This window comes from Physeter macrocephalus, unplaced genomic scaffold, assembly GCF_002837175.3.
Source record: "Physeter macrocephalus isolate SW-GA unplaced genomic scaffold, ASM283717v5 random_1345, whole genome shotgun sequence".
NCBI lineage: Eukaryota > Metazoa > Chordata > Mammalia > Artiodactyla > Physeteridae > Physeter > Physeter macrocephalus.
In genome coordinates this window covers 1-18,408 of record NW_021146922.1, presented here as the reverse complement: position 1 = coordinate 18,408, position 18,408 = coordinate 1, and the positions used below count along the sequence as shown (strand labels likewise).

At 48.7% G+C, this 18,408-nt stretch overlaps 1 protein-coding gene across 1 annotated transcript; it reads left to right on the top strand.

Moving 5' to 3' along the window:
• Window positions 1-16,645: 16,645 nt before the first annotated feature.
• Window positions 16,646-18,405, top strand: LOC114485554 (huntingtin-associated protein 1-like; the record flags this gene model as incomplete). The annotated part of the gene is made up of 2 exons (XM_028487191.2): window positions 16,646-17,295; window positions 18,331-18,405. Coding segments are annotated over exons 1-2 (547 nt in total), but the record flags the coding sequence as incomplete, so codon positions are not given.
• Window positions 18,406-18,408: the final 3 nt, after the last annotated feature.

Genomic DNA, 18,408 nt, shown 5'->3' with positions numbered 1-18,408 from the left:
GTGTGCTCACATGACCTTTCCTCGGTGCTGGCTCAGAGAGAGAGATTTCTCTCCCTCTTCTTATAAGGGCACGAATCCCATCATGAGAGTCCCACCCTTGTGACCTCATCTAAACCAAATTATCTCCCAAAGGCCCTATCTCCAAATACCATCACACTGGGGGCTAGAACTTCAACATATGAATTCAGAGGGACACAGACATTCAGCCCATAAGAGAGCCCTGATAGGAAACACTCAATTTGGGTAATTTGAGAATTTGCTAAAGGGACAGTTTTACAAAGGTGTGGGCAGGTATAGGAAACAGGAAGGGAGAGGGTAGTACCCTGGACTAATTATGGTGGCCTCACCTTCTCTACCCTCAGGCAAGAAGGGAAGGAGTGCTTCTTGGGGACAGGACCCTGTGGATGAGGTTCCTGACAAGGGAAGGCTGTGACCTCGCTCCTTCCTACAGTGCTCCCTGTTGGCCAAAGCCAAGCAAAAACCAGAGAGCCCATCAATGTGGTCTCTCCATGTTGTATCCTGCTGCCCAGAGCAGAGTGGAGTAGATCTGGGGAAGCCAGTGGAATATAACTCTCTCCCACCCCCCATCTTTCCAAAAGAGGATTGGAGACGGCTTACGAGAAAGGATTGCTCTTTCAAGTCTCAAAACAGGTAATGAGGACAAGGGAAAGCAAGGGGCAGCAAAGCACCCATGTTAAGCGTTCATACTAGCCATGATTGAACTTCCTCATTAGATGCTGAGCTTCCTGGCAGCCTGGTCAAAAGGGGAAACAATGCAAGTTAAACTCAATGGAGTGAGTTGACTGCTTCTTGAGTTTTCACGTAGGAGCTGTCTGAGCCCCACAACCTTGAGAAAGTCAGTTCGCTTCTCTGAACTTCAATATCCTCATCTGTAAAAAGGGTAATCCTGAACATGAGGATGAAATGAGAGAGCACAGCGATTCCAGCAAGAAGAAGGGGAAAGGGCGAGAGGCTTTTTTCTAGAGAGACATTACCTTTTCATTTTCCAGAAGGGACGTGCACTCCAGGGACGTATCTGGACATGGGCTGGACACTGTCACATGACCATCCCTTGCTGCAAGGGAATCTGGGAAACAATATTTCAGCTGCACACATTACCTCCTTGACAAAAATCAGGTTTCTGATAGTAAGAAAGAAAGGGGACATAGAGGACCTGGGGTAGACCACCAGCCATGTCTACTGCGACTTGGAATGAGTTCCGGGACCAACTGCTGCCTTTTTAGGTAGGTTTGTTGGGGAAGCCAGCAGAAGAGCTGAGTGGGTGTCAGCAAAAGAACTGACAGAGTAGCAGACCAGAAGGGAAATGCAGGCTTAGGTGAGGGGGGCGGACCTGATTGAGCCACATCGAAGGAATAGGAACCTGGCCCTGTCCGTCTAGAGGTCTGGAGGAACGTCTCTGCCACCCACATGATCAACATCTCTACCTTGGTATCAGCAGTACCAATGCAGACAGACACCCACCTATGACAAGGGAGGGTCACTTGCTAGATGGCCGAACCAAGCCCCCGCCCGCCCAGAAATGGCGATGGGCCAGAATGAGGGGCAGAATCCAACAAGGTGGGATTAATATCAAGTTATTAAAGTACATCTTTAAAGGACTTCCCTGGCGGTCTGGTTAAGCTTCCGCGCTTCCAGTGCAGGGGCCACGGGTCTGATCCCTGGTCGGGGAACTAAGATCCTACATGCTGCATGGCGTGGCCAAAAAAAAAAAAAAAAGTCTTAAAAATAAGTTCTCATCTGTGGACCTAAAATGGCTCTTAAAATAACGTCTGTCAATTAAAAAAATAAGTTATTAAAGGGAGTCTTACACTAAACATTTAAAAAGCATTTCTGCATGACCTCATCTCCAAGGCATATAAGTTGGCTTAAAAGGTACAATCGTTAAGATAAAATAACTCGGTAGGAAATAATTAGATGGAATCCTAAATCCTATACTTTAATCTAAAAACATCTATGCACATATAGGACATATGGGGAAATTCAGCTACACCCAGAACGTGTGGGAAAGATTTGAGAAATTCAGTTGACCCCCAAGTTCGCAATAAATTGTTAGTACAATGGAGCTTTGGAAAATGACTCAAAACGCAGTCCTAGTCTGTACTGATAGAAGTATAATGTCTCTGGAGGAACGCAGTAGCACTGCATTGGCTAGATTTGTGGATCATTCATTCATTCATTCATTCATTCATCAACTGCTTCCTAAGGGCCTGCTGTTTGCCAGACTTTGTTCAAGGCATCGTGGGTAGAGATGCCCATGTTCTTGTCTTCCAGGGCGAAGGTGGATGGACAGTAAACCAAGACCAGCAGGAGAGCATGGAAGGGAGCATGTACTTAGGAGTCTGGGTGGGTCCAGGAAGTCCGAGAGGGAGTGGGCGACAATTGAGCCTCATTGTGAATAAGGAGGATGTATTTGCTGGGCGTCACTGGGAGGCACCGGCATTCCTGGCAGTGGGAACAGCAAAGACATGGACATGGGGATCTGGGTGGGGAGTTCAAGAAATAACAGTGGGTTGGTGTGCCCGGCCCTTAAGAGGAGGGGGGCGGCACAGTGAGAAACAGGCTGGAAAATGGGGCAAAAGTCAGATGGCGGAAGGCCTTGTGCATCTGGCCAAAGCGTGTGAACTTGATCTTGGATAAGATGGGGTGTGGGGGGGGAACCCACTGAGTTTTTAACCAGAAGGCAGCAGTGACCCCACGTGGAGGGTGAGATTCTGTCTTGAGGTCATTCTTGGAGGGCCGGTCGTAGTAACAGTCAGTGATCATACCCATCATCACTCATTTACCTTTTTCGTAGTACTGGATCCTATGCTAAGTGATTTCCTCACAACTTTGAGGGTGAGGATAATTTCCTCTCATTTCACTTTTGAGGCTAAAGATGTTCCAGTGACCTGCCTATAACTCTATAGTTTTAACTAATATTAACAACAGCAGTTATGAGCCCTCAGGTGCAAAGTACTTTACTGAATAATCTCAGTCCCCACATCCCTGTGAGGTGTATAAAATGAAGGTAAATTATACAAGGTGCAGCCCCCGAGACTCAGAGGTTAGGAAACGTGCCGAAGGCAGAACAGCTGTGTGAGCGCCAGGGCTGAGATCTGAATCCAGGACACCCTACTCTTTTTCTTTAATTTTGTTCTATTTCTTTCCCTTTTCTTTATTTTATTTTATTTTTAAACAATCTTTATTTTTTTAAAAAATTTTTGACTGCATTGGATCTTCATTGCTGCATGTGGGCTTTCTCTAGTCGCGGCGAGCAGGGGCTACTCTTTGTTGCGGTGTGCGGGCTTCTCATTGCGGTGGCTTCTCTTGTTGCAGAACATGGGCTTTAGGCGCGCGGGCTTCAGTAGTTGTGGCGCGCGGGCTCAGTAGTTGTGGCTCGTGGACTCTAGAGTGCAGGCTCAGTAGTTGTGGCTCACGGGCTTAGTTGCTCCGCGGCATGTGGGATCTTCCCAGACCAGGGATCGAACCCCTGTCCCCTGCATTGGCAGGCGGATTCTTAACCACTGCGCCACCAGGGAAGCCCTCCCTTTTCTTAAATATATGTTTATTTTTTGACTGTGTCGGGTCTTCGTTGCGGCATACAGGATCTTTCTTTGTGGTGCGCGGTTCTTCGCTACGGTGCGCGGGCTTCTCTCTAGTTGTGGTGCGCAGGCTTAGTTGCCCCGCGGCATGTGGGATCTTAGTTCCCCAAGGGAGGAACTGGCGTCCCCTGCATTGCAAGATGGATTCTCAACCACTGGACCACCGGGGGAGTCCCCAGGACACCTGACTCTTAATCCCAAGGCACTTTACCCACACCCCATCCCCACGGTTGGGACCCTGAGCCTAGGTCTGCGTTGATGCCATGGCCCCACTGGCAACCGCTGGCTGGCCTGGGGCGCCCCGATGAGATCAGGAGGGATGGGGTTTATGCCCGACCAAAGGATGTGGGGCCTGGAGAAGAGCACACTGGCAGAAGACCTCTCAGATGTGCCAGAGCACTGGGGGGTGCAGCCTCCTTCTGGGGATCCCCAGAGGGCGTAACTGGAACAAGAAGTGGGACTGCGTGTGGGAGTGGGATGGCAAAGAAGATCTTGGCTCTAAGCAGAAGTCTTGAGGAAGACTTTTCGAGAATGAGGGCTGTCTGGAAGTGCACAGACTACTTTACTGAGCTCCGCATTACTGGAGATACCCAGGCAAAGGCTGGAGGATGACCTGGTGGGGCGGTGATGGGAGGGGCTCTGCAGCAACTGACAAAGGTCTCCACGGGAGGGCGGGAGTGGTAACGGGGTTGCCTGGTAAGGGGACCTCAGGGCATGTTCCTCCACCCGGAATCCTCACTCCTTGGTCAGAGGTGCTGAGCCCCCTCCTCTGGGGCCAGAACACAGCCCTCTCTCTCCTCCCTACCCCAGCAGCACTGCCCCTCCCCTCTCCCTCCTTCCCTGCCCTCCAACCCCACGAAGTCCCCTGGAAGGGCTCAGAGCCTGGACACAGACCCAAGGATCAGAGGGAGCTGCCGACTCTGGGGACAGAAGTCAAGGAGCGAAGGGCTCTTTGGTGTCCTCGCTGAGGCTGGAGGGAGCTCAGAGAGGCCCCAGAGCAGAACATCCTCCCAGGCTCGCCAGCGCTGCCTGCCCGGCAGGCTACCCTCACCCCTCTCCCAGCTGTTCCCCACAGAGCCTCCCAGGGCAGGGCCGGCCCTGTGACCTGCCAGCTCCATATCCCACTTAGGCCCACAGCTCTGGTCCCTGGAGGAAGTGAGTGGGGTCCAGGCTGAGGGGCTCTAAGTGAGAATTGGGGGGAGGTGACTGAGCTGGGGGTCCCCCACTGAGGGTCTGTGGCTCCCATCCTTGAATTCCCCTGCTCCCAACAGGCGCTGCCTGGGAGGTTTCCCAGTGGGGCTCACCTCTGCTGGGGATTGGGGAGCATTGGTCTGGGAGTCCAGAGCCCTGGGCTCTCACCTTGCCTGGGCAAGTCAGCCCTCTCTGAAACCTTTGGGGGTCACTGCCCCTCCCCCACAACAGACAGACTCGCCCAGAGAATCCATCGCGTGTTCATTCAACAGATACAGTGCCTACTCTAATTAGAGTCCTGAGGATACAGAAGTGAGCAAAACAGACACTGCCCTCATTGTTTCTAGTTTATTTAATTAATTAATTAATTTAGGCTGCTCCACCCGGCATGCAGGATCTTAGTTCCCTGACCAGGGATCTAAGCTGTGCCCCCTGCATTGGAAGCAAGAAGTCCTAACCACTGGACAGCCAGGGAAGTCCCTCATTGTTTTTATTTTATTATTTTTTTTCAATAGACAGCAAACATGGTCTCCTGTACTCTGAGCTGTATTCTCCTCTTCACTCATTCTTTTTTTTTTTAACGTCTTTATTGGAATATAATTGCTTTACAATGGTGTGTTAGTTTCTGCTTTATAACAAAGTGAATCAGTTCCTCATTGTTTTTAAAATAATCAGCTCATGGGTAACAATCTTACAGGGTGAAGAGTGAGAGGCAGGCGACGATGCCAGGAGAGGGCAGGCCAAGGAGACACCCCGGTCTCGGAGCAGGGAGGGCTTCTCAGAGGAGGAGGGCCACCTCAGAAGGAGAGATGAGCAGGAGTGAGCCTGCAGGCTGTATGGGTGGCAGGGGTTCTATGGAACAAGAGCCCTGTGGGAGAGAGCTTGGTGGGGCTTGGAGAGGAGGAGATGGCACTCTGCCCAAGGTCCTGGCCATCCTCCCTGGAGCCCCTGCGTCCTGCCCCGACCATCGCCCCAGGTACTTCCCCTCTGTCCTCTCTCCTTACTTCTCTCTCTTCCCTGTCCTGGCCCACAGCGGGGCCTAGAAACCCGAAGATAGTGGGCTGAGGTGCTCAGGCCCCCAGTGCATCCCCACGTCCTCGCCCCGGCTCAGGGGAGGGCTTGGAAGGCTCAGTGCCCCAGGAGTCTGGCTGGGATCCTGGGAAGAGGAGTAAGGGAAAGGGGGCGCTGAGGGGTGGAGGGTCCCGGGGGGATCAGGGGTTACGCTGTCGTGGCCATTGCCTGGTTCTGCTGGGGAAGTTGCACCAGGAGAGGGAGGAGGGCTCCCCTGAGGCCTGCGGGAGACAAGCAGGAATGGGGGTGGGGGTGAGAGGTCTGTGCTGTCCCACGTCCAGGGCACCCCTCCGTCCTGCCCCCCGAGTCTGATGCAGAAGGTAGGCCTGGTGCCTGGCCCTGCCCAGGTCCCTGCATTCAACCTCAGGGGCTCTTCCCACGGGGAGCCCTGGCCCAGGTGGTTTTTTCCAGGTTCAGGCCAAGGGGAGGTGGCCTGAGCTGGGTGTGTGTTGCCCAAGGCTGGGGATCAGAGTGTCTGTGCCCCAAGTTCATGGCTGCGGTGAGGAGTATGCCTGGCAGACCTGGGCAGCAAGCGGCAGAAACCCAACAGCCAGAGCGAAATGCTTATTGCGGAGGGACTGGCGGTCTGAGCCCTGGTTTTTCCATCTGAAAAATGGAGTCACCATCCCTGCACTGCCTCTTCTGTGGGGTGATGACCCTGCAGGCGAGGAAGCTGGGGTGGGGTGGGGTGGGGGTGGGGGCATGTGGACTGGCACTGCCCTCTGGTGGCTACAGTGAGAGTTGCCAGGCACTAGTGCCTGGTCCTAGAGGGTGTTGTTACCTGGGATCCTGATGGGTCCCCTTCAACTCTGTCTTCTCCATCCCACTTCCTTCTTCTTTACCCCACACTTCCCAGGGGTCTCAGGGCTACTTTCTCAAGGACTGGGATAATTCAGTTCAGCAAACATCTGTTCAGCAAAAATTGAATGGGCCCCTACTCTATGTCCTGTTCTGTGCTTGGTGTTGGAGCTACAGAGATGTCTCAGTAAGACTGTCCAGGAAGCTAGTGGCTAGTGGGGGAGCCACTCGACAGAGCAGCAGAGCTGCAGCCTCATGAAGTCTGGGCTGTGCTGATGCCCGGTCACGGCCACCTCCTGGTATTCTCCAACCTCCCTGTCCACAGCAAGCCCTTGGGGTTGGGTTGTGTCTTCTTAAAACTTCTTGTTGACAGACAGAGAAAGATAGATATCAAATGATATCACTTATATGTACAGTCTTATATGTAAATAAGTCCACAAATGGACTTATTTACAAAACAGAAACAGACTCACAGACATAGAAGACAAACTTATGGTTACCAAAGGAGGGGTGGAAGGATAAATTAGGAGTTTGGGATTAGCAGACACCAACTACTATATATAAAACAGTTAAACAACAAGGTCCTACTGTATAGCACAGGGAAATATATTCAAAATCTTGTAATAACTTATAATGAAAAAGAATATATATATGTATAACTGAACCACTTTGCTGTACACCAGAATCTAACGCAACATTGTAAATCAACTACACTTCAATAAAAAAATAATAAAAAACTTTTTGCTGACAAATAAACCATAGGAAAAACGGGCACACTTTATGCACCCCTATGTTCATAGCAGCATTATTTACAATAGCCAAGATATGGAAGCAAAGTGTCCATCAACAGATGAATGTATAAAGAAGATGTGATATATATATATATATATAATGAAATATTACTCAGCCATAAAAGAGAATGAAATCTTGCCATTTTCAACAACATGGATGGACCTAGAGGGTATTATGCTAAGTGAAATAAATCAGAAAGAAAGACAAATACCTATGATTTCACCCGTATGTGGAATCTAAAACAAAAAAAAAGAAATGAACAAACATAACAAAACAGAAACAAGGTTATAGATACGATATACAAACAGGTGGTTGTCAGGGGGAGGAAAGAAAAAGTTGAGGGAGATTAAGAGGTACAAATTTTCAGTTGCAAAATAAGTCATGGGTATGAAATGTACAGTGAGGGATATAGTCAATAACTATGTAATATCTTTGTATGGTGACTAGACTTATCATGGTGAGATATATATATATATATATATATATATATATATATATATATATATATATTTTGGCGGAGGGGTGCCGCATTGCGGGACTTGCGGGATCTCAGTTCCCCGACGAGGGACTGAACCTGGGCCAGGGCAGTGAAAACCCGGAATCCTAACCACTATGCCACCAAGGAACTCCCATGGTGATCATTTTGAAATGCATAGAAATGTTGAATCACTGTATTGTGCAACAAGAATTAACACAGTGTTGTAGGTCAATTATACTTTAAAAACAAACACATAGAAAAAGAAATCAGATTTGTGGTTAACAGAGATGGGGGGTAGGGGAAGGGGGAAGTAGGGGAAGTCAGTCAAAAGGTACAAACTTCCAGTTACAAGGTAAAGAAGTACTAGGGATGTGATGTATAACATGATAAATAGAATTGACACTGTTTTATGTTATCTGTGAAAGTCGTTAAGAGAGTAAAGCCTACAAGTTCTCATCACAAGAAAGAAAATTTTTTTGTTTCTTTAAAAAAGATCAGTGGGGGACTTCCCTGGTGATGCAGTGGTTGAGAATCCACCTGCCAATGCAGGGGACACGGGTTCGAGCCCTGGTCTGGGAAGATCCCACGTGCCATGGGGCAACTAAGCCCGTGCGCCACAACTACTGAGCCTGGGCTCTAGAGCCCACGAGCCACAACTAATGAGCCCGTGTGCTGCAACTACTGAAGCCCGCGCACCTAGAGCCCGTTCTCCACAACAAGAGAAGCTACCACAATGAGAAGCCTGTGCACTGCAACGAAGATCCAACGCATTCAAGAATAATAAATAAATAAAATAAATAAATTTATAAAAATAAAATAAAATACAGCTGCTATAAAAAAACACAGCTGCTAGAAAATTTAAAATTACATGTGTGGCAAAAAAAAACAGACAGACATAGAGAACAGACTTGTGGTTGCCAAGGGGGAGGGGGTGGGGGAGGGATGGATTGGGAGCTTGGGATTAGCAAATGCAAACTATGATATATAGAATGGATAAACAAGGTCCTACTGTATAGCATTGTATTCAATATCCTGTGATAAACCACAGTGGAAAAGAACATGAAAAAAATTACATCTGTGACTTGTGTTTGTGACTCCCATTCTATTCCTATTGGACAGCGTTGCTCCAGAATTCATTCTTTACCCAGGAGCCAAAGTGATCTTTTCATAAATGTAAGTTAGACCATGTTGCTCTCCTGCTGGAAAATCCTTGGGGGTGTCACATCCCACGAGCATCCAAGCACGCACGGGTCTCCAGGTCTTTGTAATTGCTTTTCCTCTACCTGAACAGCTCTTCCCTCATATAGGCGGGGCACACTTGCTTAATTCACTTTGGTCTGTGTCCAAATGTCACCTCCTCAGGGAAGCCTTCCCAGAACACGCTTTCTGCAACAGTAACATCTGTTCCTCCTTCTCCTTACTTGGCTCTCTTTCTCTCCCACAGTGCTTATCACCATAGGATATTATACATGGTGTCACTATGTGACATTATAGGTGGTGTTACTGTGTCTACTTCCCTAGAGTGGAAGCTCCCGATGGTAGGGACTTGTCTTGTTCATCGCTGGATCTCCAGTTCTTAGAACAGTACCAGGCTCTTGGAGGGGCTCAGTGAAGACTTGTTGAGTGAATGAATGAAAGTGTGAGAAGTTCCAAGAGTTGGGAGAAGTCCTGCGTGGCTGGAGCGGGGGGATGTCAGTGGATGGCAGAGGTGCAGGTGGGTGAGATGGGAGCCCCAAACAGGAATGAATGTGCTGCCAAAAAGTTGGACTCTTGTTGGCCTTGATGGCAATAAAACTATGTAAGATTGGAATGTTTTGGGCGACAAAGCAGGAGGGATGCTTACAACTGATTTTCAGCCCTCTTTGTAGAGAATAGGGAGTTATCAGGGGTAATGTGTGTCTGTGTGTTACTACTTTAAAAGTAAGATTTTATTTATTTATTGGCTGTGCCATGCAGCTTGTGGGATATCAGTTCCCTGACCTGGGATTGAACTCCCGCCCTGGCAGTGAAGGCGCTGAGTCCTAACCACTGGACCACCAGGGAATTTCCTAAAAGTAAGATTTTATTAAGACACACCCCCCCCCAATGTTCATAGAAGCGCTATTTACAATAGCCAAGACATGGAAACAACCTAAATGACCATCGATGGAGGCCACAACAGTGAGAGGCCCGCATACCGGAAAAAAAAAAAAAAAGAATGAAATAATGCCATTTGCAGAAACATGGAGGGACCTAGAGATTATCATACTAAATGAAGTAAGTCAGAAAGAGAAAGACAAATACCATATGATATCACTTATATGTGGAATCTAAAAAAATGATAGAAATGAACTTATTTACAAAACAGAAATAGACTCACAGACATAGAAAACAAATTTATATTTACCAAAGGGGGAAGGGAGGAGGGGAGGGATAAATTAGGAGTTTGGGATTAGCAGATACAAACTACTATATATGAACTAGATAAACAACAAGGTCCTACTGTATAACACAGGGAACTATATTCACTATCCTGGGATAAACCATAATGGAAAAGAATATGAAGAAGAATATGTATATATATATGTATAACTGAATCAATTTGCTGTACACCAGAAACTAACACATCGTAAATCAACTATACTTCAATTAAAAAGTAAGATTTTATTATGGAAAACAAAAAACACACGAGAGAGAACAGTATTATGATCCTCCTGTGTTTATCCCACGATGATGACACTAGTTATCAACTCATGGCCGACCTTGTTTCATCTATGTCCCCATCGGCTTCCCCCTCCTGTGTTATTTTGAAGCAAATCCCAGACATTGTTTCATATACAAAAAGTTCCGTTATCTATCTTTAAAATATAAAGGCTCTTTTCAAAAACATAAGGGGACTTCCCTGGTGGTCCAGTGGGTAAGACTCCGTGCTCCCAATGCAGGGGGCCCGGGTTTGATCCCTGGTTGGGAAACTAGATCCTGCATGCATTCCTGCAACTAAGAAGCCCACATGCCCCAACTAAGAAGTCCACATGCCTCAACTAAATATCCTGCATGCCGCAACGAAGATCCCGTGTGCTGCAACTAAGATCTGGTGCAGCCAAAATAAATAAATAAATAATAAATAAAACAAAAACGAAAGGACATCAGTAGGTGAATAGATTAATAAACCATGGTACATCCAGATGATAAAATATTATTCAGTGCAAAAAAAGAATGAGCTATCAAGACATGAAAAGACATGGAAGAACCTTAAATACATATTAGTAAGTGAAAGAAGCCAATCCCAAAAGGCTAGATATTGTGTGATTCCAACTATATGACATTCTGGAAAAGGCAAAACTATGAGATTGTGAAAATATCTGTGGTTGCCAGGGTTGAGGTAGAGAGAGGGATGAAAAGGTGGAGCACAGGGGATTTTTTTTTCAATTGAAGCATAGTGGATTTATAATGTGTTAATTATTGCTGTACAGCAAAGTGATTCAGTTATACATATATGTATACGTTCTTTTTTATATTCTTTTCCATTATGGTTTATCACAGGATTTGAATGTAATTCCCTGGGCTATACAGTAGGACCTTGTTAAACAACAAGGTTATCCAAGGTTGTTATCCATTTTATATATAATAGTTTGCGCCTTCTAATCCCAAACTCCCAGTCCATCCCTCCCCCATCCTTCCTCCCCCTTGTCAGCCACAAGTCTGTTCTCTACGTCTGTGAGTCTGTTTCTGTTTCGTAAATAAGTTCATCTGTGTCATATTTTAGATTCCACATATAAGTGATATCATATGGTATTTGTCTTTTTCTTTCTGACTTATTTCACTTAGTATGATAATCTCTAAGCCCATCCATGTTGCAGAGGATTTTTAGGGCAATGAAAATGTTCTGTATGATACCATAATGATGGCTACATGTCATACCTTTGTCCAAATCCATAGAATGTAAAACACCAAGAGTGACTCCTAATGTAAACTATGGACTTTGGGTGATTATGATGTGTCAGTTTAGGCTCATCAGTTGTAACAAATGTCCCACTCTGGGGGGACAGGCTGATAATGAGGAAAGCTATGCATGTGTCGGGGGAGGGGATATATAGGGAACTCTTCGTACTTTCTAAGATCAATTTTGCTGTGAACCTAAAACTGCTCTAAAATATAAACTTTATTTTTTTTGAAAGATAAAATATGGAGTGATGGATATGTTCATTATCTTGATTGTGATGATGGTTTCATGAGTATTATAAGTATATCAAAATTTACCCGATTTAAGTATGTTCCACTTCAAGTATGTTCAGTTAGAATTGTCAATTATACCTCAATAAGTCTGTTTACAAAAAAAGGAATGAAGTATTGATATATTCTACACCTTGGATGAACCTTAAAAACATGATGCTAAGTGAAAGAAGCCAGACACAAAGGCCACATATTATGATTCCATTTATATGAAGTGTCCGGAATAGGCAATCCATAGAGATAGAAAGTAGATTAGTGGTTGCTGGGGCTTGTTGGGGAGGGGAATGGGGCATGACTACCAGTGGGTATGGGGTTTCATTCTGGTTTGATGAAAATGTTCTGAAATTAGGTAGTGGTGTTGGTTGCACAATTCTGTGAATATACTAAAACCAGAGATTAAACATTTTTTCTCTCTTTTTTTGTTTTATCTTTAAAAATTATTTATTTTAAATTTATTTTTATTTATTTATTTATTTAAAAAATTTATTTATTTACTTTTGGCTGTGTTGGGTCTTCGTTGTTGCACGCGGGCTTTCTCTAGTTGCATCGAGCGGGGGCTGCTCTCCGGTCCGGTGTGCAGGCTTCTCACTGCAGTGGCTTCTCTTGTTGTGGAGCACGGGCTCTAGGCGTGCAGGCTTCAGTAGTTGTGGCTCGTGGGCTCTAGAGCGCAGGCTCAGTAGTTGTGGCGCACGGGCTTAGTTGCTCCGCGGCATGTGGGATCTTCCCGGACCAGGGCTCGAACCTGTGTCCCCTGCACTGGCAGCAGATTCTTAACCACTGTGCCACCAGGGAAGTCCAGATTGGACACATTTAAATGGTGAATTTTATGGCATGTGAGTTATATCTCAAAAAAGCTTTTATTTTTTTTAAAAGAGTGATAGGGTTGTTACAGACTGTTTTGTCTTCCACCTCCCTCTGCAATTCGTAGGCTGGAACTTCAGCCCCAATGTGATACTATTAAGAGGAGGAGGCTTTAGGGAAGTGATTATGCCATGAGGGTGGAGCCCTCCTGAATGGGAATTGCGCGGCCTTATACAAGAGACCCCAGAGAGCTCCCTTACCAGGTGAGGACACAGTGAGAAGGGAAGAGGCTGTCTATGAACAAGGAATTGGAACTCTCACCAGACACGGAACAGGCCGGCATCTGGATCTTGGACTTCCAGCCTCCAGAACTCTGAGGAATAAATTTCTGTTGTTTATAAGCCATCCAGCCTATGGTATTTTGTTAGAGCAATCTGAACGGACTAAGACACCCCCTACTGGCTGTCTATTCTCAGCCAAACAGCCAGAGGCTTCCTGTTAAAGCTTAAGTCAGGTCACATCACTCCTCTGATGTAAAGTCCTCCACTGATCCCAATTAGGTCTAGCCCATCGGGCCCTGCTGTTACCTTTCCACCTCCCTCATCTATAGTCCCCTTTGTTCATGTCATTTTAGCCACGGTGGCCTCGTTCTCTGGTCTCGAGTCTTTGCATTTGCTGTTGCTGCTTCTCACCCTCTGCTGGTGAATATTCTCCCCAGCTCCCTCCCTCCTTCAGCTCTGGACTTAAGTGACTCTTCAGTGAGAGCTTCCCTGACCACTCAAATATTTAAACTTGCAAACCACAGCCCACCCACCCCTCCCAGGTCCTCCTCCTGCTTTCTTTTCTTCTCCCAGCACTTTTCACGTCATTTATGCTATGTGCTCTACTTCTTTGTTTATTATTTGTAGCTCTGCCTTGCATGTGGGCCCTATGAGGGCAAAGATCTTTGTTTTGTTTCACTGATGTGTCCCCAACACCTGTCACAATGCCTGGCGCCGGGTGCTTGATAAATGTTTGTTGAATTCACACCTATGTTCATAGCAGCACTATTCACAATAGCCAAGACATGGAAACAACCTAAATGTCCATCAACAGATGAATGGATAAAGAAGATGCGGTATATATATACAATGGAATACTACTTGGGCCATAAAAAAGAATAAAATAATGCCATTTGCAGCAACATGGATGCAACGAGAGATTATCATACTAAGTGAAGTAAGTCAGAAAGAGAAAGAAAAATACCATAGGATATCACTTATATGTGGAACCTAAAATATGGCACAAATTAACCTATCTGCAAAACAGAAACAGATGCACAGACGTAGAGAACAGACTTGTGGTGGCCAAGGGGGAGGGGGAATGGGGGAGGGATGGAGTGGGAATTTGGGGTTAGTAGATGCAAACTATTTCATATAGAATGGATAAACAGCAAGGTCCCACTGTATAGCACAGGGAACTACATCCAATATCTTGGGATAAATCATAATGGAAAAGAATGTAAAAAAGAATGTATATATGTGTATAACGGAGTTACTTTGCTGCACAGCAGAAATTAACACAACATTGTCAATCAACTAGACTTCAATAATACATAAATAAATAAATAAAATTTGTTGAATGACTAAGGAGTATAGAAGGTAAGTTAGTGGGATGAGAAGAGCTGAGATGAAAGAAGAAATGAAGCTAACAAATATTAAGGTTGTTAAAGATTATGACCATAAAAAATGGCCGTGGATCTTAGATGCCCCATTTTTTATCCAAAGCCTCTGGCCTGAGCCACCTTTAACAACTTGGCAGAAGTGCCCTGGAGTCTGGATGGGAGGAGAGGAGAGGAAGAGAGAGCAGGGGCCAGGTGGGAAAGGGTTGGGAGGGGTCTGGCTCCACAGGGGACCCACTTCTTACTTCCCAGCCAATGAGGGGGCTGCATTTGAGCCACTGTTTCAGAAACAACTAACTAGTGCAGACTGCTCCTTTGATAAACTGGCAGATGAATCCCCATGGAGGTATGAAGGATTTGGGGAAGGGGAGGTGAATTGGCCTCAGGGTTCACTCACCAATCAGGAATAAGAAACCCAGGCTCCTGAGGAGAGAGGCTGCCACTGGAGGGGGGTGGGTATGAATGCGCTGTGAAGGTGGAGGTGTGGGTTGAGATGCAAAATACTATGCAGTTAATGATTTCTCCTCTCCCACGGCCCAGACCACCCTGTCAGTAGCACTTTCCATTTTTCTCAGTCATAGCTCCCTGTTTGTTTCTTTCAGAGAACTCCCCACACTCTGTAACTACCTTACTTGTTCTCTTGTTTATCTGCCTCCCCTTCTAGACTCTAAACTCCAGGAGAGCAGGGATCTAGTTTCTCTTGTTCCCTGGTCTAGCCTGAGAGTCTAGCACAGTGCCTAGTATATATAGTAGGTGCTCAAGAAATATTTGTCAAAGGAATGAATGAACCCAGACAGAAGGAAATACTCTAATCACAATGCTTCTCACTGGACGGCTGGGGATGGGGCACTCCACTCGGATCCTCCTTCCTGGGTTGTGCCTCTTGTTCCAGGCTGTGTCATGGACACCTGGCCCCCAAAGCACGCTGTCAGCACGAGAAGCCTCTGTCCCAGGGCCCGACCTTGGGCACAGCCTCTGTCCTGGGCTCCGGCTTTGAGTGGTGGCTGCAGGAAAAGGGCTCCTGGAATTCCTTAGCTAGGATAGGGGGATGAGTGAGAGGGATGGGTTAGAGACGGAGTCATGTGGATGGGTGTCGGGTGGGTGGGAGGATAGACTCACAACAATCTAGAAGAGAGAGTGAGGCCTCAACAGCAGAAGGGCTGAAAAGGAGGTGGCACATTTCAGAACTATTTAGGAGGTAAATTAAGCAGGATTTGGTGATTGACGGTATTGAAGAGAAGGAAATTGGGGCACCAAGAATGATCCCAAGGCTTTAAAAGAATCAGTGCCGCAGCCATTTCTTTTTGGCCTGTAGGTTCCTCCGGTCCAAAGGCACAGAAATGGCCACTGGACTCCTCTGCCGCTCCACAGTTCATTCAGGATTTACGGCGACCCTCACAAGTATCCCGTCCTGTGCTAAGCTCTGAGGGACACGCTCCCTGTGTTGAAGGGGCGCACGTCTGGTCTCGGAGACAGACACAGTGTGACCACTGCGGCCATCGCATAAAGGATGCTCTGGGGCCGAGAAGGACGGGGTCGGAGGAGTCTTTACGCGGAGACACCTAAGTGGGGTCTCCCGGAAGAACAGGTGTTTGCTAGCGTGGAATAAGGTGGGCAAAGTGAATGAGGGCGGAGGTAAAGCACTAGGAAAGGCAATAAAACGACTTAAGAAATAAGAGAGAGGTCTGTCAAGCGGCTGGAACACCGGGGGTGTGAGAGCCGAAATCATGATGCCCCAGACTGGGCAGCGCGTGGAGGCTGTACTGGAGTTTGGATTTATCTCCCAGCCCACGCGGGAGAGACACAATACGGCCCCAACTTACAGGTCAGATCCAGGGAAGGCAGCCGAAAAGCCTCTGTCTGGAGCGGAGCGAGGGGGTGCCCCCAGTTAGGGACTTCCAAGTCCCCGTAATCGAAATCCCGGGAAGCGGCGGCTTTGGGCAAAACCATTCTCCGGAGGTGGAGAGGGGAGAGAAGGCCATCACTCGGAGCCCAAGTCCGCTGAACCAGCTGGAACTCCACATCGCCTCTTCTCCTCACTCTTCTCTTACTTTTGCGCTCTGTTCCGCCCCATTAGCTCGCCTCCTGCGCGCCCGCCAGTGCCGGCACCACCAGTTGCTCCTCGGCCGCCCCCTCCCGCGCGTGGTACGGCCCGGCGGGCGCGCATCCAGGCACAGGTTATAAAGGCCCTGCTGCGGCAGCCGACTGCGGACTCAAGATGCGCCCGAAAGAGTTGGGGCAGGGTTCAGCCGGCGACTGGCCGGGACCCGGCGATCCGGCAGCAGTCACCGCAGCTCCTCCGTCCGCAGCCAATCCCGCTCCAGAGCCCTCCGCCGAGCCTGAACCCGCCCCTGGGCAGGTACCGGCGGCAGGACAGGGAGCAGGATCCGGATCCGCACCCGGCTCGGGACCCTCAGCGGGAGCTCGCCCGGCCTCCAAGGCTGCATCGGAGGCAGGAGTCCAGCGCGCGTCCGCATTCTCGGCAGTCCAGGGGAATGCCCAGTCCGTGCCCGACAACTCGGACGCGCCGTGGACTCGCTTCATATTCCAAGGTCCATTTGGCCCCCGGGCCGCTGGCTTGGGGACTGGAAAGGCAGCGGGCATCTGGAAGACGCCGGCTGCCTACATCGGCCGGCGGCCTGGGGTGTCGGGCCCCGAGCGCGCCGCCTTTATTCGGGAGCTGGAGGAAGGTAAACTGGGTCCCCGGGCCCCCGGAGCAGGTGGGACTAGGGCAGCAGCAGGGAGGAGGGGGCCCCGTCGGGTCCGGGCGCCCGGTCCCCTCTGGCACTCAGTCCCACCCCTCCGCCCACCCTTGCGAAGTCATGGTCTGCGGCGCCTCTCCGGTCCCCTTTTCCCCACCTCCTTCTCCCCTTCTCTCGTTCCCTATTTCCGTCGGTGGGTAGGATCCCCGGGGCTCGCGCTCCCCTGCCCCCCTCTTCACGCCTGTTGCTGCAGCAGATCTGCGCACTCTCAGTGCCCCCCTCCCGAGGCTACCGCAGTGCCAGGAGAGGGGCGGGGGGCTGCGGGAGGGCGCTGCCCGGTGCGCTCTGAGCCTGCGCTGGTCCGTCGCGCCAGCGACGGGGAGGTGGGTGGGCAGAGGGGAGGTTTTGCCAACCTCCTGGCTGCTGGGGTCACGATCGGGCTTCCCCCCGCCCCAAACAATCTTGGGGGTGGGCGGAGCCTCAGACAGATGCTGCCTCTCCTCTTCCCTCCTACCTGCTCCTGGGTCGCTGGGGCTCTCCTGATTGGGTTTAGAGGCTCAAGTGGCCCCTACCCCAGTGCTGGAGAAGTCTCCTCCTCCTCTCCTCACGCAACAGGTGCAGGGTGGGTAACTGCTTCTGTTTTTGTGACCCGTGAGGCTCCAGTGAGCTGGCCAAGGCTGCCCTCTGGGTAAGGGGTGATGAGTCAGTCGGCGCTGTACTTCCGCTATCTGCCTCCATTCTCCTAGGTTCCAGGAGCTGTAGGACTGGTATCTCCTTACCTCTCCCAGGCCCCTCCAGAAAAAACAAACAATCAATCAAACAAACAAACAAGAGTCCAGTTGGCCCTGGGAGCAGGGAAGGGCGTGCTGATTACTGGAGGGTATGGAGAGGATATTAGGGGCAGAAAGGGAACTCAGTCTTCTCCCTTGTTGCTGACCCTTGCTGTTGAGGGCAGGAAACAGTAGGGTGACAGGTAGCATGTGCCCCCTTTTTCCTGATGCGGCTTCCCGCTTTCTCTTGCAGCGCTGTGTCCTGACCTACACCCACCAGTCAAGAAGATCATCCAAGAAGATGTCAAAGTGATGTTAAGTTTGCTAGAGG